The 22,767-nt window shown below is 38.9% G+C and overlaps 2 long non-coding RNA genes and 3 gene segments (V, D, J or C); 2 read left to right on the top strand and 3 right to left on the bottom strand.

The window, feature by feature from the left end:
* Positions 1 to 3,818: 3,818 nt before the first annotated feature.
* Positions 3,819 to 4,369, bottom strand: LOC108277813 (Ig heavy chain V region 914-like). The segment is given in 2 exon segments: positions 3,819 to 4,201; positions 4,297 to 4,369. Coding segments are annotated over 2 exon segments (351 nt in total).
* Positions 4,370 to 10,346: 5,977 nt separating this feature from the next.
* Positions 10,347 to 11,152, bottom strand: LOC128629521 (Ig heavy chain V region 5A-like). The segment is given in 2 exon segments: positions 10,347 to 10,940; positions 11,045 to 11,152. Coding segments are annotated over 2 exon segments (351 nt in total).
* Positions 11,153 to 12,209: 1,057 nt separating this feature from the next.
* LOC124627591 (uncharacterized) lies at positions 12,210 to 21,937 on the top strand. 3 transcript variants are annotated; one of them, XR_008393844.1, is made up of 8 exons: positions 12,210 to 12,502; positions 18,143 to 18,240; positions 18,345 to 18,392; positions 18,649 to 18,776; positions 19,115 to 19,201; positions 19,647 to 19,764; positions 19,855 to 19,935; positions 21,168 to 21,937. It is a non-coding gene; the product is annotated as an uncharacterized LOC124627591 (long non-coding RNA). The 3 variants fall into 3 exon arrangements; XR_008393843.1 differs by lacking the exon at positions 18,649 to 18,776 and having other exon boundaries at positions 19,647 to 19,746; positions 21,168 to 21,933; XR_008393839.1 differs by lacking the exon at positions 18,649 to 18,776 and having other exon boundaries at positions 21,168 to 21,932.
* On the top strand, positions 14,284 to 16,137 carry LOC128629532 (uncharacterized). The gene is made up of 3 exons (XR_008393862.1): positions 14,284 to 15,388; positions 15,651 to 15,743; positions 16,005 to 16,137. It is a non-coding gene; the product is annotated as an uncharacterized LOC128629532 (long non-coding RNA).
* On the bottom strand, positions 15,978 to 16,527 carry LOC108277638 (Ig heavy chain V region 6.96-like). The segment is given in 2 exon segments: positions 15,978 to 16,327; positions 16,421 to 16,527. Coding segments are annotated over 2 exon segments (366 nt in total).
* Positions 21,938 to 22,767: the final 830 nt, after the last annotated feature.

Below are 22,767 nucleotides of genomic sequence, written 5' to 3'. Positions count from 1 at the left end.
CAGTTTGCCGGTTCAGCTTAGTGGTTGTTTTTAATAATTGGTGTACATGCAAGTATCCTTCAAATTTCTGATTTATTCATTTCCATCACTTTAGAGATGATTGTTAATTAAGATAAGATAAGATAAGATAAGATAAGATAAGATAAGATAAGATAAACTTTATTGATCCCACAATGGGGAAATTCCCTCATTACAGCAGCTCAATTACACAAAAAACTGATAGGAAAGAATACACATTAAATAGGAATAGAATTTAATATATATATATACACACACACACACACACACACACACACACACACACACACACACACACACACACACACACACACCATTTGAATAGAAAAATAAGAGTAAAAGTAATTAAAAAAAAATAATAATGATAATATGTACACTATGAACACCTCAATGTATATACAGATGAATACAATTTTGAATATATACAGATGAGTGACACCTTGTTTATATACATAAATTGATAAATGGATTATTGCACAGTTAACAATAGAGGGGTGAGCAACAAATAATAATTATGTGTAGGTTGATGATGCAAAACAGTTAGCAGTGCTACATTATGTTGTTATTGCATTAACAAGTCTGACTGATGTAGGGATGAAGGACCTGCATGTAGCAGTAGCATGCTTTCTTGCAATTATTACAGTACTGCACAAAATACTTTTGCACATGAAAGGAAATGTTGTAGAGCAAATATGCCTTCAAAAAATAAAGAAATTAAATGTTTCTACATTTAAAAAATACTATAAAGTGCAGTAATGAACAGTAATAAATGAAACAAAGTCAATATTTAGTTTGACGACCCTTTGCTTTAAAAATAGTAGTCTCAAGTACACTTTCTGCAGTTTTATAAGGAAATTTAATTTTGTGCTTGAAAACTAACATTCGGAGAGTTTCTGTTGGGAGTTACTCGTCGTTTGAGGTACAGTGTGTTGTGTTGGAGTTGATCTCTTCCACGCTATTCTGTGCTTTGATTTATTGGCCACCTAACCCAGACAATGCTTTTTTAAATGATCTTTGTGATTTTTTAACTTCTTTTGTTCCGTTGTATGATCGTTTGTTATTATTGGGTGATTTTAATGTGCATGTCTGCTGCCCTGGTTGACCTTTGGTTACTGAATTTTGTAATATCTTTTCCTTTGGTTTTATTCAACACATAAATCAGGCAACACATGTCCTTGGTCATACACTAGACCTTATTTTGTCTTATGGAACCGCTGTTGATAATGTTAATATTGAAGACGTTTCCTTCTCTGATCACAAGCCCATTGTTTTTAATGTCCCTGCTGTGAACTCCGCCGTTGTGACTAGGCCTTCAGGATATTATTCTCCTTGTATTAATTCACTCACTGCCTCTGGGTTTAGTGAAAGTTTTCTAGCTAATGCTGTTGAAACATCTATCTTGGGTGCTACAGAGTCTTCTTCTGGCCCTGATGATTTGATTGCATTATTTTACACATTTTGCTCCATTATTTTAGATTCCATTTCTCCTTTTAAGCTGAAGCTACCAAATCGTAAATCTTATTACTGGCTTGACGATAATACTCGTTCTCTCAGACAGGCTTGTCGTAGAGTTGAGCGGAGATGGAAGCATGATCAGTTAACTGTGTCCTTCCAGATTTTTAAAGATTGTTTGTTTAAGTTTCAGAGTGCAGCAAAGTCAGCTAGGTCTATGTATTTCTCTGACTTAATTGATACACACTGTCATAGACCAAAGATCTTATTCATCACGATAAATTCAATAATTAATCCGAGTTGCCAATTCCATGGGGAATTCTCGGCTGAACTTTGTGAGAAGTTTTTAAGGTTTTTTGCTGATAAAGTAATTACCATTCGTTCTTCCTTCACTTCGTATTTATCAGACCTGTCCCCGAATTCACTGGCTTTACCGGTTTCATTTGATCAAGTTGAACACGTTTCTCTAAAGGAACTGTGTGATCTGGTTAACCAGATGAAAATATCATCCATGCCACTTGATATTGCTCCCACTGTGCTTATGAAAGCAACCTTTTCTGAAATTGGGCCCAGTATCCAAGTGTTGATAAATTCTTCTTTGGATGCTGGGGTGGTCCCAAATTGTTTTAAGCATGCTATTGTTCAAGCTTTGCTTAAGAAACAGGGTTTGGATGAAGGTTGCCTTAATAATTATCGGCCTCTCTCTTAGCTACCATTTCTGTCAAAGCTGCTAGAGAAAGTAGTACAATCTCAATTGCTCCTGTTTTTAAATTCAGCTATGTTATTTGGACCTTTACAATCTGGTTTCACTGCTTTTCATAGCATGGAGTCTGCTTTGTTAAAAGTGTCCAATGACATTTTACTCATAGTGGATGCTGGTAAAAATACTGTGTTGATGCTACTAGATCTTACAGCTGCCTTTGATACTGTAGACCATAACATACTTCTCTGGCACTTAGAGCGTCTGTTTGGTATCAAGGGCACTGCCCTACAATGGCTCAGCTCATATCTTAAGGACAGGTCTTCCTCGGTAGCGTTGGGTAATTTCTGCTCTTCTTCTAGTCTTATTATTAGTGGTGTTCCTCAAGGCTCCATTCTGGGCCCACTTCTATTTAATTTATATATGTGGCCGTTGGGGAATATTATTGGGGCACACAATGTCTCTTTTCATTCATATGCTGATGATACCCAGTTGTACATTCCTTTGAAAGCTGGTGACTCCATTCAGCCATTGTTGGACTGTCTGGATGACATTAAAAAATGGTTGACAAATAATTTCCTCCGACTTAATGAAAACAAAACTGAAATAATTGTTTTTGGCCCCTGAGATTGAGAGATGGTCTCATTAACGAGCTCAATAATTAATTCCCCTCAATTTCTTCCCAGGTTCGGAACCTTGGCTTCATTCTTGACTCAGAATTATGCTTAACCAAGCAGATAAATTTGGTCATTAAGGCTAGTTTTTATCAAATACGGATTATTTCGAAACTCAAAACATTTTTGTCTTTCCGTGATTTGGAGAAGGTTATTCATGCTTTTATTATTTCTCGCTTAGATTACTGTAATTCATTATACTTGGGTCTTCCTCAGTCATCTCTGGCTCGTCTTCAGATGGTTCAGAATGCAGCTACAAGGCTGTTGACCAGGACAAAGAAGTTTGATCGTGTCACCCCAATTTTAGCATCGCTTCATTGGCTCCCAGTCCGTTTTAGGATTCAGTTTAAGGTTCTGATGTTTGTTTTTCATCTTGAAGATCTTGAAGACTCAGGTTTACTATTTTATAAGTAAAGTATATAATGGACTTTCACCATAAATGGATTAGAAAACAATAGCAACACCAAAAACACATAGCACTGATGATATGGTGACGTTTTGTGTGAGGAGTAGGAATGTAGGGATATGAATATATTATTTGGAATGAATTGATAATGTGTTCTGAACAGATACTAATATAAATAGGAGGTTTGTTGTTTTAGGAATCTTGCAGGAAATCTGGTTGACACTAGAGGTGTGTATTGGGACTGGGATGCATATTAGCGTGTTGGAATTTCTACCTCCAGAGGCTTTTTTCCCCACCAGTTTATTTGTTGAGCTCTACTGCCTCCTTTAGTTGTTTGAAATATTGTACCTGTATAAATTGTATTGTGCCTCACATTATTAAACTGATTAAACATTTATTCCAGTTGTTTATTAAATATTCCATACAATTCAGAGATTAATAATGGTTCAAAAATCAACAGTCTTTGAAGAATGTATATTTTATTTAAAAAATGACTACTATGTGTTTAAAAATGACACAAGCTATTACAACTTCATTCCAGTGGAAGAAAGTAAAAGTTTGACTGAGATGGATTATCAGTTACATTGAGATGATGTCTCTAACATGTCTCAAAGTTTTTGTAAGGGGTTTCCACTATTCGGTGTCACTGTGAGTCTCTTGCGCAGTAATACACAGCTGTGTCTTCAGTTTGCAGATTTTGTCCTCCAATTGTTATTGTGTTAGTAGCAGTGTCTCTGGAGATGCTGAACTTATTTTTCAGTTTGTCACTGTAAGCTGTACTCCCACCGTTATTAATGTATCCAATCCACTCCAGAGCTTTTCCTGCAGGTTGTCGGATCCAAAATGTAGTATAGCTCGTAACTGAATATGAAACCTTGCAGTTGATGGAGAGACTCTGGCCTGGCTGGACTGTCATGGAAGCAGGCTGAGTCAGTTCCTCACCATGCACATCTGTGGAGGAAAACACATGGTGATCTCTCACACAATATATGCTGCACATTTATTTTGTTATTGTAGTAAATGAATGAATTTGATAAAGCACTCACAGGAAGCAGCTGCCAGCAGGAGCAGTAGAGATGTAGAGAACATGATGTGTGTTGTTTGTACTGGGGTCTTCTCTGTTCTCCAAAGTTTAACAGAGTCCATCACATCATATAAATAGAGAGATATCCAGCCCTGATGCTTGTATTTGCATATCTGGTGATGAAGGGAGGAGAATGTATTTCAAACGTGTTTAAATCATACAGAAGAGATTCATCTTTTGCATGTGGATTTTTATTGTAACATATGCCACATTAAATTCTATAATTTTCTATAAAATATTAAAGTGTCAGTGTAATAAGCACAAGGATTAAATATTAAATTTAGCATGATAATTATCTGTGCTTGAGGATATTGGGAAATAGAAAAATTCTACCTCTCAAAATGCTCTCACATGATAATGCAAATTCTAATATGTTGAGGTGATTATTGTTCGGTAAAGATACTACAGTATAACAAGTTATTGTAAGTGATATATTGCACAGTTGTCACAAATCAAGGTTGGGTTTGGAAGCAATCGCAGATTACAACGTTTATTTAAACAAACAACAAAACAAAGACACTAAGAACAACTAGGCAAAATACTGTGGCATGAAACAAAACACGGGAACATGGAACATGAAAGTCTAAGACAATGAAAGACAGAAACAGTGCAGACAATGGCTATATATACACACAAGTGTGCTCATTACCAAACGTGAATCAGGTGCAGGTGGTCATGTGACATGTAGTGCAGTGCAGTGGCTGATGGGAACTGGAGTCCAGAGTTTCCTGATATATGACAGAACCCCCCCCCCCCCCCCAAGGGTGCTTCTCCCAGAGTGTCCGAAAATACATGCCCTCCATCTGGTGGTCCTGGCTCCCTGGGCAAAATGTCCCCAGCAAAACTAAGGGGCTGAGCAGCGTCCACAGCGGAGCAGGGAGGTAGAGGGATGTCCTTGGCGGGGCAGGAAAGCAGAGCGACATCCTCGGCGGGGCAGGAAAGCAGAGCGACGTCCTCGGCAGGGCAGGAAAGCAGAGCAATGTCCTCGGCGGGGCAGGAAAGCAGAGCGACGTCCTCGGCAGGGCAGAAAAGCAGAGCAATGTCCTCGGCGGGGCAGGAAAGCAGAGCAACGTCTGCATGGTAGGACAGCGGGACAACCTCCTCCACAGAACAGGAGAGAGAGCGATTTTATTTATTTTATTTTATAAATTTTATTTTATTTTATTAATTTTATTTTATAAAGATTTCCTCGAGGCCATAGAGGGCAGCGAGGTTCTCCGCAAGGCTAGGGAGAGTAGCGAGGTTCTCTGCGACGCCAAAGGGAGGAACGATGCTCTCCGCGGAGCATGAGGGGGGAACTATGTCCTCTGTGGAGCAGGAAGGGGGAGTGACATACGGCGTGCAGCAAAGAAGAGGAACGACGTCTTCAGCGGAACATGGAGGCAGAGCGACGTCCTCCGCAAAGCAGGATCCCAGAGAGACGACCTCAGCCGAGCAGGATGGCAGAGCGACGTCCACAGCCGAGCAGCAAGGCAGAGCAACGTCCACAGCCGAGCAGGAAAGCGGCGCGAAGTCCTAAGCCGAGCAGGTAGGCAGAACGACCTCCTCAGCCAAGCAGGAAGGCGGAGCAGCATCCTCAGCGGTGCAGGAAGGCAGAGCGATGACCTCAACGGTGCAGGAAGGCAGGGCGACGTCCTCGGATGAACTGGCAAGCACAGGGGGGTTCGAGTCCCGCCGGGGCCATGTGTGTGCGGAGTTTGCATGTTCTCCCTGTGCTGGGGGTTTCCTACCCCAGTCCAAAGACATGCATGGTAGGCTGATTGGCATGTCCAACGTGTCCGTCATGTATGAATGGGTGTGTGAGAGTGTATATGATTGTGCCCTGCGATGCACTAGCACCCTGTCCAGGGTACTTGTGCCCGATGCTCCCCGGGATAGGCTCCAGGTTCCCCGTCACACCAAAAAGGAGCGGTAGAAGATGGATGGATGGATTAAGAATTCCAACCACATTGTTTCTTTCTTTCCATTTCATAGACATCTGTTAAAGGTTTTAGAATGAAGGTAATATTCGATTTACAGCTTGAAGTACAGATAAAAGACTTTACAAACACAGTGCTGTTAAATTCTCAATTCAGAAGGAAATAACTTGTCTAGTAAACGTTCCACAACATTAAATGCAGTAATAAAACTAATGTTTTAGTTTTTAAACAACGTTCTACAACCTTTAATCTCTCAGTCACTTTAACCGCAACATGTTGGGTAGATGTTGTGTAAAGAGTGCCTCTCAGAGGACTTAAAGCATAATGAAAAACATAATGTTCATTTCTAAAGAGGGTGCAGATGTGTAAATATACTAAATATAAATATATACAGTGCAAGTCAAACATTTAGGTAAATTTTATTGAATATGAAAAAGCAACAAATAGTGAAATGTTAAAGCAGATTTTTCTATTCATTCATTAATTATTATGTGTTTATCTTGCCTTTAATCATTTAAGATTTCTTTATGTATATAGGATGTGACGGATTTACATGAATTGTACCTTTCAAGTTTTAACTCAAAATACAGTGAGGGAAAAAAGTATTTGATCCCAGGCTGGTTTTGTACGTTTGTCCACTGACAAAGAAATGATCATTCTATAATTTTAATGGTAGATTTATTGGAACAGTGAGAGACAGAATAACAAAAAAAAAAATCCAGAAAAACGCATGTCAAAAATGTTATAAATTGATTTGCATTTTAATGAGGGAAATAAGTATTTGACCCCCTCTGCAAAACATGACAGTAGTTGGTGGCAAAACCCTTATTGGCAATCACAGAGGTCAGACGTTTCTTGTAGTTGGCCACCAGGTTTGCACACATCTCAGGAGGGATTTTGTCCCACTCCGCTTTGCAGATCTTCAAGTCATTAAGGTTTCGAGGCTGACGTTTGGCAACTCGAACCTTCAGCTCCCTCCACAGATTTTCTATGGGATTAAGGTCTGGAGACTGGCTAGGCCACTCCAGGACCTTATTGTGCTTCTTCTTGAGCCACTCCTTTGTTGCCTTGGCCATGTGTTTTGGGTCATTGTCATGCTGGAATACCCATCCACGACCCATTTTCAATGCCCTGGCTGAGGGAAGGAGGTTCTTACCCAAGATTTGACGGTACATGGCCCCGTCCATCGTCCCTTTGATGGGGTGAAGTTGTCCTGTCCCCTTAGCAGAAAAACACCCCCAAAGCATAATGTTTCCACCTCCATGTTTGACGGTGGGGATGGTGTTCTTGGGGTCATAGGCAGCATTCCTCCTCCTCCAAACACGGCGAGTTGAGTTGATGCCAAAGAGCTCCATTTTGGTCTCATCTGACCACAACACTTTCACTCAGTTTTCCTCTGAATCATTCAGATGTTCATTGGCAAACTTCACACGGGCATGTATATGTGCTTTCTTGAGCAGGGGGACCTTGCGGGCGCTGCAGGATTTCAGTCCTTCACAGCGTAGTGTGTTACCAATTGTTTTCTTGGTGACTATTGTTGTGGATAAAAAATGTCATAAAATAAACATAAGGGAGACCTAGCATCCAGCAAAGGGGAGAAGAAGAAAAGACGGGCACCTAGACACAAAGAAGCGGGATTAGGCGGACATTGACAAATTGGAATTAAACTTTAAAGATCTTTAAGAGCAGTAATAGTCAAAAAAGTCAAAAAGAGGTATACGAGCTGAGCTGAGGACGGCTAATACACACACACACACACACACACACACACACACACGCTCGTACAGTCAAGGGCGGGCAAGTAGACACAACATACACACACACTCTCTCTTTCTCATACACACACATGGATAACTTTAATAATATCTTATAGTAATAGAGAAACTCTAAAAAAAAAACAGAATAGTAGGATATGCAGGACAGTAGAACTATAATGATATTAAGAAGTTGGAAGTACAGTAAACCGCTTTTCAAGTAGTATAAATATATATAAAATAAGAAATATAGTGCAAATATGAAAATAAATTATAAACGAGAAATACAGGAAAAATATAACTTACTCATGATTCAGATGGTGAAGATTCTCGTCTCGCAAGGAAAGCCTTAATTTTTAGAGAACCATGAAGAGAGCCAGTTATAAGGGTGGCTGGGTCAAATTGCCCCCCCCTTGAGATAACGATAAGACCAAGGTCCCTCCCGGTTGTTTAGTCGTCTTGTCTACGTCATTTTATTTCCCTAGGTAATTGAGAATCCTGGTTTCTGACCACCTAAGGTAAATGAGAATCCTGGTTTCTGACGCCCTAGGTAACTGAAAAATTCTGGTTTCTGATCCTCTGAGTAACTAGAAACTCTGAGTTTTTATTTTCTGGGTTATTAGAAATGCCTGGGTTCTGATTTTATGTGTAAATTAAAACCCCTGGTTTCAATTCTATGTGTAAGTGAAATAGGCCTTTTCTGGAACATAAGAGTAAGGTAAATGAGCTCTTTTTTTAACCCTATTGGTAGAGAGATCATAGTCTTCTTGAAACATATGGGTTATCTAGTGTGTAAATACAGTATAAATACTGGAGCTTAAGCTCAGGGTATTGGGATCACTTTTGAGAATTCTCATCGGTGTGGATCTCGTGTGGTGGAATGGAACAATAAAGCTGGACCCTTGCTTCTTCTCACTCACGGCTGGTGTATTTTTTTTCCTATCTCCAACTGGGCTCAGAGGTAGATGTGAGTATTGGCTTCTAAGTTGAGTTTTAAATGTTTTTGGGTAATAGGCTAAATTTGAGCCAACACTATGGTCCCAGCTGCCTTGAGATCATTGACAAGATCTTCCCGTGTAGTTCTGGGCTGATTCCTCACTGTTCTCATGATCATTGCAACTCCACGAGGTGAGATCTTGCATGGAGCCCCAGGCCGAGGGAGATTGACAGTTCTTTTGTGTTTCTTCCATTTGCGAATAATCGCACCAACTGTTGTCACCTTCTCACCAAGCTGCTTGGCAATGGTCTTGTAGCCCATTCCAGACTTGTGTAGGTCTACAATATTGTCCCTGACATCCTTGGAGAGCTCTTTGGTCTTGGCCATGGTGGAGAGTTTGGAATCTGATTGATTGATTGCTTCTGTGGACAGGTGTCTTTTATACAGGTAACAAGCAGAGATTAGGAGCACTCCCTTTAAGAGTGTGCTCCTAATCTCAGCTTGTTACCTGTATAAAAGACACCTGGGAGCCAGAAATCTTTCTGATTGAGAGGGGGTCAAATACTTATTTCCATCATTAAAATGCAAATCAATTTATAACATTTTTGACATGCGTTTTTCTGGATTTTCTTGTTGTTATTCTGTCTCTCACTGTTCACATAAATTTACCATTAAAATCATAGACTGATCTTTTCTTTATCTGTGGGCAAACGTACAAAATCAGCAGGGGATCAAATACTTTTTTCCCTCACTGTAAATGGTAAATAAATTTTTGTTTAGCCTAGTTTATGCCCATTTGCCGATCGCCTGACTTTTTGCCTGTTTTGACCATGCTATTGATTCACGTTTTTGGATTTGTCTGCCTGCCTCTCTTCAATTAAGCTCTACTCTGAAACTGTGTCCATCCTAACCTGTATTACGTGACGGCATCTAAGTAAAGCATATAGTTGCTTGTGTCTCTGGAGACACTGAAGCAAGTTTCATAGGAAGGTCCAGAGTCTATGCTTCCACCACCCCATATGATCCCGATCCACTCCAAGCCTTTTCCTGGAGGCTGTCTGATCCATCCTGTGCCGTAGCTAGTGAGGGCATAGCCAGAAATCTGACAGGACAACTTCACTGAGGCTCCAGGAGGTTTAACCTCAGCAGGAGACGAGGTCAGACTGATGCCATGCACATCTGAGAAGAGGAGAGCGGTAAAACACACAGAAGCTATTAAACACACTTCACTTCAACTCAGACTGAAATATGGAGCATATAAACAGGCGAACAAATAAATTAATTAAATTTAATCAAAATATAGTTTCAGTGTTGCATATGAAGAAACAAATAAATTATATAAAAAAAGATTTCTTATGAGTTATGTTTTTATCAAGAAATGAAATGTAATACAATTGAATGTTTTATCATTTATTGCCTTGGTGTTTACTTAATGTTGTTTTCATGTTTGTCTTCAGCTTTAAGCACCAGCCAGAAATTAGAAGAAAAAAAAAGCCTGAGAATTTTACAGAGGAATTGTGACTGTTAATGGAGTAAGACAAAAGAGGAAATAAAACTGAGCACTATAATGTATGGATGTTGTTTATAATAAATGTCTCTGTGGTTCAGTTTCCTGCTGAGAGAATATTTACAGCTCATGAGGATGTGCTTGTGTAAGTTTTTGTACAGCTCTGGAGCCTGCTGTGTCAGTGTGAGTCTCGTGCACAGTAATAAACAGCCGTGTCTTCAGCTTTCAGACTCTTCACTTCTAGGTACAGCATGTTTTTATTGGTGTCTTTAGTGATGGAGAACTGGCCCTGCAGAGACTGAGCGTATGTTGTGCTAGTGCCAGTGTCAATGTATCCAATCCATTCCAGTCCTCTTCCAGGTTTCTGACGGATCCAGTGCATGTAGTTGCTGCCCATTGAGAATCCGGAGACAGTACAGGACAGAGTGACTGACTCTCCAGGTCTCTTCACCACAGAAGCAGAGGAGGTCAGGGACTGTCCATAAGAATCTGGAAGAGAAGAGTATAATTAGGTAATGTTATGTTATAATGCTAATCAATACAGAATGGTTAATTTTCATAGTAATCATCACATGAAAAAGTCTGAAACTTACATGAAATGAAAAGAAATAAAATACAATGTCCTAACATCATCCTTCTCTGAGTTCTGCTTCACTGCTTTTTTAAAGTGTATGGGAGTGTTATCTATCACAGAGCTCACTGGAAACTAGAACAGCCAAGAACATGCTGTTTATACCCGACTCTATTTGAATAGGGAGTGTCCATGGCCACTATGGATGTATTAAATCCACAACCACAGGCTGCTCAGTGTATAGATGAGTGGATGATAAAAAGTTGCTGTGTAGAACCCTACAACAGAATGTTTCACTATCAGAAAGAGTTCCAAGTAGAACCATTTTTACAAGCTGAGAAAACTTAATCATCCAGTGAACCCTTAAACCATTTGAATAAAAATGTATATGAATGAAATTGTATAAAATTAAACATTTGATCTTGCTCACTCAGATCTTCATTAACTTTCCATGAAATCAGGTTCTCTATAACAAAGTGATTTAATTATTGATCAGCACAACACTATTTGCTAATATGCTACATGTAATTCTGTTTAATCTGAGAGTCATGATGCTGGATGCAGTCATAGCAGAATGTGAAGAGAGAGATTGTCTAAATGTGCAGATAGCAACAGACTGAGATGGTTGAGTTTGCACAGACTGCCCTCTAGAAGCACAAAAGTCCTGTTTTCAAAATATCCAGAACTAGAATGAGGAATATTAAAGAAAGAGTTAAATGTTCTTGCTGTCAATAATAATAATAATAATAATAATAATAATAATAATAATAATAATAAAAACTTCTCACATGGAGCAGCAATACAAATTCAGAAAGTATGAATTCCACATTGGAGTATTTGTATCACCACGGTTTTAAAGAGAGAAAGCACTCAGATACAGTATCAGTGGGAAATTAAGTCATTCATAACCCTGTCTTTATGATGGAGTTTATTCCTCACTCTCTGTGAAGTGTGCTTCTCTAATGTCATTTACAGCCTTAAAAAAAGCTTCCGAATATAGTGGGGTGTGCCGTGATTAAAACGTCACCCTTATTAACTACGTGGCAAATTAGCTCTCTTCTTACTGTTGCAGGGTAAGTGATTTGGCTATCCTATTGGTTCTGCTTGGGATATGGTTTCGGCAGACCAATAGGATGAGAGCTACCCGATCATTTAACGACCCTTATTTTGGTAAGCAGATAGGTGTTTTGGTGATTCCGAGTTCCACGCGCCCCTGGTATTTCGAGGTCTCGCTACTGTCTAGTTATGTTCAGGCTTTGTCACGGCGTAATGAGGTGAATAGCCAACTTGTTGTTTTTATAGTCTTAGAGCGGCGCTGGTGGCGCGTGCATTGTGGCGAATTGGCGCTGGAGATCGCGTTCAGTGATCACAACATTTATCCGGTGGCTGAATGATGTGTCTGTCTGTCTGTCTGGCTGGCTGGCTGCGGTACCTCTGAGTAATTATACAACTTCGCGTCTGCTGTTTGTTCAATCTAATAGTAAGTGCACCTCTCCCTTCTTCACATTGGGACTTGGTAGATTTAGGTTGATGCTCTGATCTTTGTGTCAAGGTGAGAGTATGGAGTTAAGTCTTCTGTAAGATAAACCCCTCGCCAAAGACGCTACATGTGACGCCGCCGCTGTTTTGCTTTATTGCTTCAAGAAATATTTTGCTTTACCTGGCTTTTGTTTAACGGTCATGTTCTCCGTTTGATTTATTGTTTTGCTTCATGGTTTTATGTATTTTGTTTTACTTTAGTTTTAGATGTATGTCTGGTTTGTTTTGTAACCACATATAGTAAGAGAGTGAGTAGTCTGAGAGTGGTAAAATTGGTGTTTCCTAGCCTCAAACCTGTTTCAGATTTGTTGTTCCACCTAACCACTTTACTACTGAGAAGGTGTATGTTAAGCCTTACTGTCTCCATGCTATAGTGGCCATAATTGTCCTTGGTACTGTTTACCATAATTCTGTTTCTGCTTGGATGTTGTCAACTACCGCCCCTTTTTTTAAAAATTTTTTTGTGGTGGTGTCAGTGGGCCTGGTTGTTTATAGCTACCCTACCACAGTGTCTGTTATGTCTTTCTGTGTCTTGTTGTTTAGTGTCTGTGTAACTTTGGGTTAACTGGTGTCGTCTTTCTCTCCAGGAGCCAGTAAGCCTCGGTGGGACAGCGGAGGCTAGCTGCATTTAGTTGGCAGTGTGCCAACACAACTTCCTTATGGTGTAGGTAGTGTGGGGTGGGTGTGTGTGACTTGCAGTGGGTTTAGATGACCTTCCGTGTCGTAGCTGGCCTGCCTTGTCCCTGCCAAGCCTGGGCCTGGAGAAGTTCTTAGCTTTTAAAATGCTTGTTGTGCTTCAGGGGAAAGTGACTTTATATTTTCATGTCAAGTTTTAAATGATGCTTAAGTGTCATAAAATACAAATTTTTATATTCATACTCATGTCTCACTGTCATGTTCCTTGCCCTGATTGGTGAAACTTGTGTGCCTTTTGTTTGGGAGTATTTCCATGGTTCTCCCCAAGGGTGGTGTACTTGGATTTACTGAATTTGGGATGGACATTTTCCTGCCACTTGGGAATATTGCCACATTTTTGGCATAGTCGGCAGGATAAACGTCTCCCTTTATATTGGAATGCCACATTACCCTAGTATATAAGCTGTTGTTTAGGCCTCCCGGAATGCGACATGGTCGAAAACCTGCCCCTTCCTTTCGTTGCTATGGACTACAGAGGTATGTGTTAGCTTTGTCGCTTAGCTGTTTGATGCTAGTGTTGTCCACTTGGCATGTGACTGATTTGTTTAGTGTGATGTTGGGCTACCAAGACTGTGCATGTGTGGTGTGCTTCCATCTGGGCTTCCTTTTTGCTGTGTGCTTCTGGTCAAGGCTCCCATCTGTGTAGCTTGGTAGTTTAATGTAGATCCAGTCGGAACGCCAGCTGTTGCCGTTACAACTATTAAAGAAGCTATCATATGACTTTCGTATGAGCCGTCGTGAGTATTGTCCTCAGATCATGGTAGCTAAATTGTTTAGTTCTATTATTTGAGCTAAATTATCTTGTATGCTTTCCAAATTGATGTTATAACACCTGTTTGTTGTTCTTGGGGTTCCTGATTTTGCCTGAAGTTACAGAAAGGCAAATCACAGGTTTATATTAGCTTAAAGTATTACAATATCATTCGAACTTGCACAGAACTTGTATGGTGGATGTTCTACAAACTTTTTTTTTTTAAAAAGTCTGTTTAATTGCTGATATGGTGAAACTTGCTAAAATTCAGACACACCCATCAGTCTCCTTATTTTACAGAAGTGAGATCTCAGGAAATGTTGCTTATTCCAGATGTTCTTCTAAGCATAGAGGAAAGTTAGAGTTCAGTTTAGTCTCAATGTTCCTTCGATCTAATACACTGGTGAAAACGAGGTCAGTGTGTGACTACAGCATATGGGTTTTTTTTTCTTTTCTTTTTCCCCCTCTATTGACACCTGTGTGTGATGGATGCAGTAATACACAGCTGTGTCTTCTGTTTGCATGTTATGTCCTCTCAGTCACTGTGCTGCTGGAGCCGAAATACTGAACTTGAGATTATCTTTGATAATCACCACTACTCCAATTGTGGTTTATCCACTTCAGAGTTATTCCTGCAGGTTGTCAAATCTGAGATGTGGCATAACTTTTCAATAACAGAGTAGCCGGATACTTTACAGCTGAGGGTTAAAGAATCTCCTGCCTCTAACATCACTGAGGTGACCTGAGTTCTATTGCACATCCCACATCTGAAAGAGATGTCACAATTTCAGTCACAAATGTGTGTACAGTAGGTTATAACTGTAATTCACTACAGTAGAAGCTTTGAGTCCATTATTGAGGTGAATGTCACAGGATGAAGCTGCTAGCAGCAGCAAAAATGGAAGGGACATCATTGAACCAAAAGCAGTGCTAAATGTGTATCCTGCAGGTTTTACTAATTACAATGGAAATGCTCTTTAGTGATAGCCTTGGTTTGTATTAACTGAAGACAGAACAATTGATTTAAATTTAGTACTAGAAATGACCATCATATGCTGCAAAGACATCTGTCAATACCAAACATTTGTAACTAGGAGAGCACATCACATTTGAATGAAATTGTCTTTTATACATTTGAAGTAAGAGCTTCATTCTGGTCAAGGTTGCATTTGAATCTGGAGACTATTACTTCACATTGGGTGTGAGGCAGGAAGACCTCCTGGATGGGACGCCCTTCTATCATGCACACACCACACCCATTCACATGCTCATTCATGACATACATTTACCAGCTTGTTTTTAGATAGTGGGAGGAAACTGGAGATCCCAGAGGAAACCCACATGAACATAGGAAGAAGATGATGAAACACCACACAGACGGTAAGCTGACTTCAGGATCAAACTGAAGGCCCTGAAGCTGTGAAGTGGCAACGTTACCCTCTGTACCACTGTGCTGCCCTAAGGCATATTAATAAGAACCAGTCCTTTGTCCTTATCAGTCTATACACATTGCATCTAGATCATTTTTATTTTATAGGTCCAGAACTGAGTTACTGCATTGAGCTTTGTTTCCTATCTCTGTGAACAACTGCTTCCATAGTTCTCACTGTCACATTGTGAAATATTTCTGTGTTTAAACCAGCATGTAGGAACTTCTATATTGGCTGGAGCTCATTACACCGACTCTTGGAAACATAGCGGACAGTCAAAGAAGTCACTATTAGGCTTTTTCAAAGTAATGTGTGTGTGTGTGTGTGTGTGTGTGTAGATTTTATATATATATATATATATCTCTATCTCACTGTATTGCATATATTCAGAACTGACTTAAGTAATCTTACACTAGCATAAAAGTCCAGACATCATTCATAACAAGCCACATGCAGTAAAAGTCAAAATATTTTTGGTTCTTTTACCTCCAAGAATACACTCCTTATGAAAATGTGAGCTTGTCATGTGACTTATAGCAAGCATGTGTTTTTGTACTGATGTCTAGGGAGAAGTATCACTGTGGGTCACGGGCACAGTAATACACTGCAGTGTCTTCTGTCCTCACGCTGTTCATCTGCAGATACACCTGCATCTTACTGTTGTCTCTGGAGATGGTGAAGCGGCCATTAACTGCACTGGAGTAATACTTGCTACTACTGCTGCCTGAGATAGTTGCAACAAATTCCAGCCCTTTTCCAGGTGCCTGTCTAATCCAGGCCATGTAATAGCTACCAAAGTTAAATCCAGAGGCTGTACAGGTCAGTTTATGAGACTGATCAGGTTTGATGATCACTGACTCTGACTCAATCAGTGTCTGACTGCAGGAATCTGAAATACAAGATTACATAAAGACAGGTGTTAAAGAATGTATGAAAAAATAATTTAAATATTTAGCTATATGTAATAAATAATATTACTAACATTGAATAATTGTTGCTAGAGCAAAGTAACTCAGAGCTCTGCCTAGTTCCATCTCAAATGGTTACTGTTTCTGTAAATACACACAAACTGCTGGTATGATGTTGAGCTGAATGTTTATCAACATAAATGGTTCAAACACAGGATATCATTTGCATGGCACACCCACTAGAGACATAAAGATTCACAAAGGACTAGCCATGAAAAGGAAAAACTTACTCTAAGGTTCCAGCTGTGTTTCATGCTATCAAGTCCATAACTGCTCTTTACTCATTAGATATCATGTCCTTTTAGTATATCACTGTGTATCACTGTAACACACAGAAGAACATGAAGTTTTCTGATCACTGAACAACACAAACATGCCCAGTCCTTTCAGAAACTGTCATTTTTCAGCTGTGTCTAATCCAGGTTCTCCAATACAAACTGAATATAGTTCCAGAAATAATGCAGGTCAAATCATCATTGACTCATTCAGTCAAGAGCTCATGCCAACAAATTGTCCATTGTTAAAAGTTTGTGAATGATGGTATAATATTTAACATTCACATTTATGACACCCTTTGCAGAGTATTGTAATGAACAATATAATAATACTATGATAATGTTAACAACAAGGATACGTTATCTTTCAGAGATGGTGAATCATTGCAGTCTGAGGCCAGAGAAGCTGAATTTGTATTAATGAGTAGTTAGAGATGGCTAAATGTACACAGACTGCTCTCTCAAGGCACAAAAAGAGCATTAACTTGGTCCTGTATTGAAAATAATGTGCTGTTGCACATTTCTGATAAGACATGAACATTTGGACCATTAGCTAAAATACAACAGAAGCAGAGGTGCTAAGTGACATATTCAGTAAGGACTAAAACATGTTGTTATAGGCATGTTGTTATAGGAAAATTATCAAACTATTACAGAAGCTGTGTTGAGTGCAGCTCTTCAGCTCTTATTCACAGTCTCATCCCAATTTGTATTTTAAATATTGAATAAATAGTTTCAATGTTTTACTTCAATTAGTAACTGAACACTTTCATTCAGCATGGGAACGCTTAATATAAATGGTTAAATTTGCTTAGATTTTTTAGCTAATCTCTATAAAAGGTTATATTTTTCTTGTTGTTTTATATATATATACATAAGCTGTCTGAATTAATGTCTTGGATGTGTTATTGCTGCTGTTATATAGAGGATGGCTGTGCTCCTATTTCTTATAGAATACTTGTCTTTTCTCATTATTTTAATTATAGCGATATTCCTGAGCAAGCAGCAAACTCTGGTTGGATGATGGTGACTGGTTTTAGTGAACAGAAGAAAATGTGCTACTTTTAGAAGCCTTGTGTGTGCTCCAGCACATCAGGTTTTTGGTAAGGGTTGTATCAGCGTGTCGGTGCTCTGTATACTGTGGCGAGTGCAGTAATACACTGCATACACTTCTGTCCTCCCGCTGTTCATGTGCAGATACACCAACATCCTGCTGCTGTCTCTGGAGATGATGAAGCAGGAAATACAGTTTAACCTGAGAGTCATGATGCTGGATGCAGAGTTTGAGCAGACTGCCCTCTAGAGGCACAAATGTCCTGTTTTCAAAATACTCAGACCTACAATACAATAAGTTATTTGAAAGCAACATTTAGAGATATTTATTTCACACACACACACACACACACACACACTTTCTTCTTTACAAGCTCTAATGTTTGGTTTTGTTTTTTCTATTTCTAGCCAGTGGACATTAGGAGATACTTCTTCAACATGATAACGCTCCAGAGCGTCGGCTCTGCTGGTTTAAAACTACCAAGACCCGCTACTTGGATCAGGAGGTAATCAGTCTTTATTACTCTGATGAAGAGAATTGATATTAATGATTTTTAGATGAGCACTTTTGTGAAATGGATTTTGAGTTTCAGATAATTGTTATTTGCAGGGATTCCCTTTTCATATCAACACCGAGGAATGTTTCAATGGCATACAGGTAAGGGACTATTCATTGCAGCATCACCAATTGTGTTAACTTTAAATTGTCCTTTTAAGTGTGTATCTGGGAAGGTTACAGAATTAATTTCCTGTAACCACATGGAGACTGTCACCGTGCCACTTGAGGACTATGTGGTAAATTTATTACCCTGTCATGATGTGCATATGTAGACAGTAACTTATGGAATTTTGTCTGTTGTACATTTGTCTGCAGTGTCAGGATTTGTTTTGTTTTTGTCTTTTTTAATTAACAGCAACCTTGAAAAAGGTGACCTGCACTTACATGTATGTGGTAATATCAGGTGGACACCTCCACTTGGATGAAGGAATGCGATTATAACTCTCTCCTTACAGTGATTCAGAGTTTGAACCAGACTCTTGGGTAATTCAATGTTTCAGCTGCTATTCCCCTCACTGTGAGGCTGTAAAATTTACTGGGGCAGATTTAATGATTCATTGCTAATTTGGCTTGCAGGAGAGTGAGGAGAGACTTGCATTTTTCTCTTCACTGTTTTTATTGGTGTAATGGTTTAATGTATGTTTAACGTACACTACGCATTTACATCTCTTGTTTCTTAGAGAGGGGTTACTGAAATCGGCCTGAAGTTGTGCACACTCTGTCAGGCGTTCTCTGTGTGTAAAACCTTTGTTTAGCTGCTGTCATTGTGTAGGTAAATTACACTCTGCTTTAACTTATATTGTGTGCTGTCTTATATTCAGACTCTGCTTGCCAGCATCCACAACCAGAACTCCTTGTTTGTGGTGGGAAAGAAGATCGTGATGTGTCTGGCAGCAGCTAACAACCAGGTGACTTCAGAATGATGATGGACTGTTTCATTTTTGTGCAGCATATTTTCAGTTACTGTCTTAGTGGTTAAATATAAAAACAATAACAGGTAATTAGGCAGTGAAGAAAACTGTATTAGCATACATTTTAACACAAGTGCAATGTAGCTACAGTAACTATTGAAATAACTAGTATTCATAGTTAATTTTCTTTTTGTAATAATCACAGTCCGCTAAGAATTAAGGACAAATATTAAAATAAAATGTATGTGATGAAAATGATTCTGGGAAATGCAGTACTAGGAAATTTGGCCCATGTAGTACATCATTTGTGTAACTTTAGTTGAGTACTGGACATGCTTAGGTTTACATACTGCTTCTTGTAAGGGTTTAAAATGAGTAGACATGTTGAACACTATAGCCAAAGTGAGTTATAAAGTTTTTTTTTGTTTGTTTGTTTTAACAGGATGTGGTTGGTGTGCAGCTGCCTTATGAGTCTCTGATTCAATTCCTGAGAAGTCCTTCAGAAATCGATTGTAACAGAGCTCATTGGGGGTCTTGTCAGGGTGCTTGCAACTCCCTGTGTAAAATGACAGATTTTTAAATCTGAAAGATTTTGATTTATATAGAAAACAGGACTCTAATATGTCAAGCAATTTTTCTCATCTGTGCAGGTCCACTATTACAACTTCCGGGACGTGTTTTATGAACTACTTCAGTTTGGATTCCTCACAAATGACTCAGCTCCTGAGGCAGTAAGTGACTTCTCAGGAGATTTAAAAGTGAAGTTTTAATGTAGTTTCAGAACATGGACCATTTTATCTCATTATGTTTTCCCATATTTTTACCCTGATATTCCTAAAGTGTGAGGGAGGACTTTTGGAGAGCCTGTTTGGGTTCATTAGTATGTAGGATGTGGACGTGTGGGAGCCTACAGCAGAGCTGTACTCCACAGTGCATATTGGAAGTATCAAATATCTTCTGATGCTACGATACACAAACTCTCAGCATTGTAACTATTACTCAGTGACACTATGTTGGCCATCCCTCAACACTCATCCCTTTATACTCTATCCCTCAGTACTTTATCATTATCCCCATCACTCTGTTCCTTTCAGCAGCCTAAAGAGTCTATATAGATACACAACACAAAATTAATTTCTCAGAATTTCTGAAACTGTGAAAAATGACAAATAACATTTCATAAAATTTGCTGATGGCCCCAAACTGTAGAAAAATCAGTAAGCCTTTGAGAATTGCACATGTACATTTAAGTGTCCATAGCAAAACTATAAATAAATAAAAAATATAAGAAATCTTCAGATTATAGTCGGAAAATCTCATTGTTGAGGACCAAAATTCTGGGAGATGTTACTGTACCATTTTTACATGGGAAGTTATACCACTGTAGTACATCATTTATAGTGGGCCATCACTTTGAACTCTCAAGGCCATGTTTTCAGAAGAAATTATTTTAAATCAGCAAAAATATTTGAAGGTGTTTTCCAAAAACGCTTCATATAAAAAAAAAAAAAAAAAAAAACACTAAAAGTCTGCACGGAGCAGCTTCATCCAATTATAATCCTTACATCTTCCTCCAAGTGGATTTACTAATATATATATATATATATATATATATATATATATATATATATATAATATAATATAATTAGTGCATGTGTATGGTTCATGTAGACCAGTTTACCTCACAGCTCCAAGGTCCCTGATTTGATCCTGAGCTCAGGATACTGTTTATGTGGAGCTGCATTTTCTCCCTGTGTCTGTACAGGATTCCTCTGGGTTCTATGGTTTGCTCCCACCACCCATAGACCTACTGGTTGGTGGATTGGCTATATCTTAACACAGGTGTGCGTGCGCGCTTCCATGTGTGTGCCTCCGTGCATGTGTGTCTTTATGTTTGGACTTGATTATGATATTATCTAACAAACTAACTTGGTTCTTTTTCCCCACAATATAAACATATTAGTCCTTTAAACGACTCTGACACTAACAAGCAGCAAGGACATCACAAAACTCCAGAATCTATGCTTCCACCACCCATATGATCCCAATCCACTCCAAGCCTTTTCCTGGAGGCTGTCTGATCCAGCCTGTGCCATAGCTAGTGAGGGCATAGCCAGAAATTTGACGGGACAACTTCACTGAGGCTCCGGGAGGTTTAACCTCAGCAGGAGACGAGGTCAGACTGATGCCATGCACATCTGAGAAGAGGAGAGCGTTAAAACACACAGAAGCTATTAAACACACTTCACTTCAACTCAGACTGAAATATGGAGCATATAAAAATGTAAGGTGTGGAGGGACGTGTTTTTACTCACAGGGCACAGAGGATATCAGAAGAAGAAGAGGCCAGCTCATGATTCATCTGCTGTACTCGACCAAACACAGAGACTGCTGTGTATTTACAGTGTATTTATATCTGTCTGAGGTTGGGGAGATTTGCATGCAGTATGGGTTATGTATTTAACATTTATGGTGGTCTTTCTATAGTACAGCATTTTTTCAAACATTTTAATTCATAAAACTGTGTAGACAAATTCTTACAGGAACAAATTAATTAATTCAATTTAATCAAAATATAGTTTCATGGCTGCATATGAAGAAACAAATGAGAAATGGAGAAAAAAAAACCCCTGAAACTTACATGAAATGAGAAGAAATAAAATACAATGTCCTAACATCATCCTTCTCTGAGTTCTGCTTCACCCAGATTTAAAGTGTATGGGAGTGTTATCTATCACAGAGCTCACTGGAAACTCAAACAATCAAGAACATGCGTTTATACCTGACTCTATTTGAATAGGGAGTGTCTATGACCACTATGGATGTATAAATCTACAACCACAGGCTGCTCAGTGTATAGATGAGTGGATGATTATAAGGTTATATGTAGATCCCTACAACAGTATGTTTCACTATCAGAAAGGTTTCCAAGTAGAACCATTTTTACAAGCTGAGAAACCTTAATTATCCAATGACCCCTTAATCCATTTGAAGATGAATGTCTCTGAATGGAAAAAAAAGGGTGTGTGAATACACTGTAACATCAAACAAATTCACATTTTAAATGAAAAGTTTAAGCAGGGGTTTATTTGTATAAAATTAAATTGATCTTGCTCACTCAGATCCTCATGAATTTTCCATGTAATCAGGTTCTCCATAACAAGGAGCCTTAATTACTGATCAGCACAACACTGGTTGCTAATATGCTACATGTTTAGTCTGAGAGTCATGATGCTGGATGCAGTCATAACAGAATGTGAAGAGAGAGATTGCCTAAATGTGTAAGATGTATTAAATCCACAACCACAGGTTGCTCAGTGTATAGATGAGTGGATGATTATAAGGTTATATGTAGAACCCTACAGCAGAATGTTTCATAATCAGAAATGGGTCCAACTAGAACCATTTTTACAAGCTGAGAAACCTTAATTATCCAATGACCCCTTAAAGCATTTGAACCAAGAAGAATGTCTCTGAATGAAAAAAAAAAAAGTTTGTGTTTATACACTGTAATATCAAACAAATTTACATTTCAAATGAAAAGTTTAAGCAGAGGTTTATTG

The sequence above is a fragment of the Ictalurus punctatus genome, chromosome 2 (genome assembly GCF_001660625.3).
Source record: "Ictalurus punctatus breed USDA103 chromosome 2, Coco_2.0, whole genome shotgun sequence".
Lineage (NCBI taxonomy): Eukaryota > Metazoa > Chordata > Actinopteri > Siluriformes > Ictaluridae > Ictalurus > Ictalurus punctatus.
The sequence above is the reverse complement of the archived record's forward strand: the minus strand, read 5'-3'. Positions and strand labels throughout refer to the sequence as shown.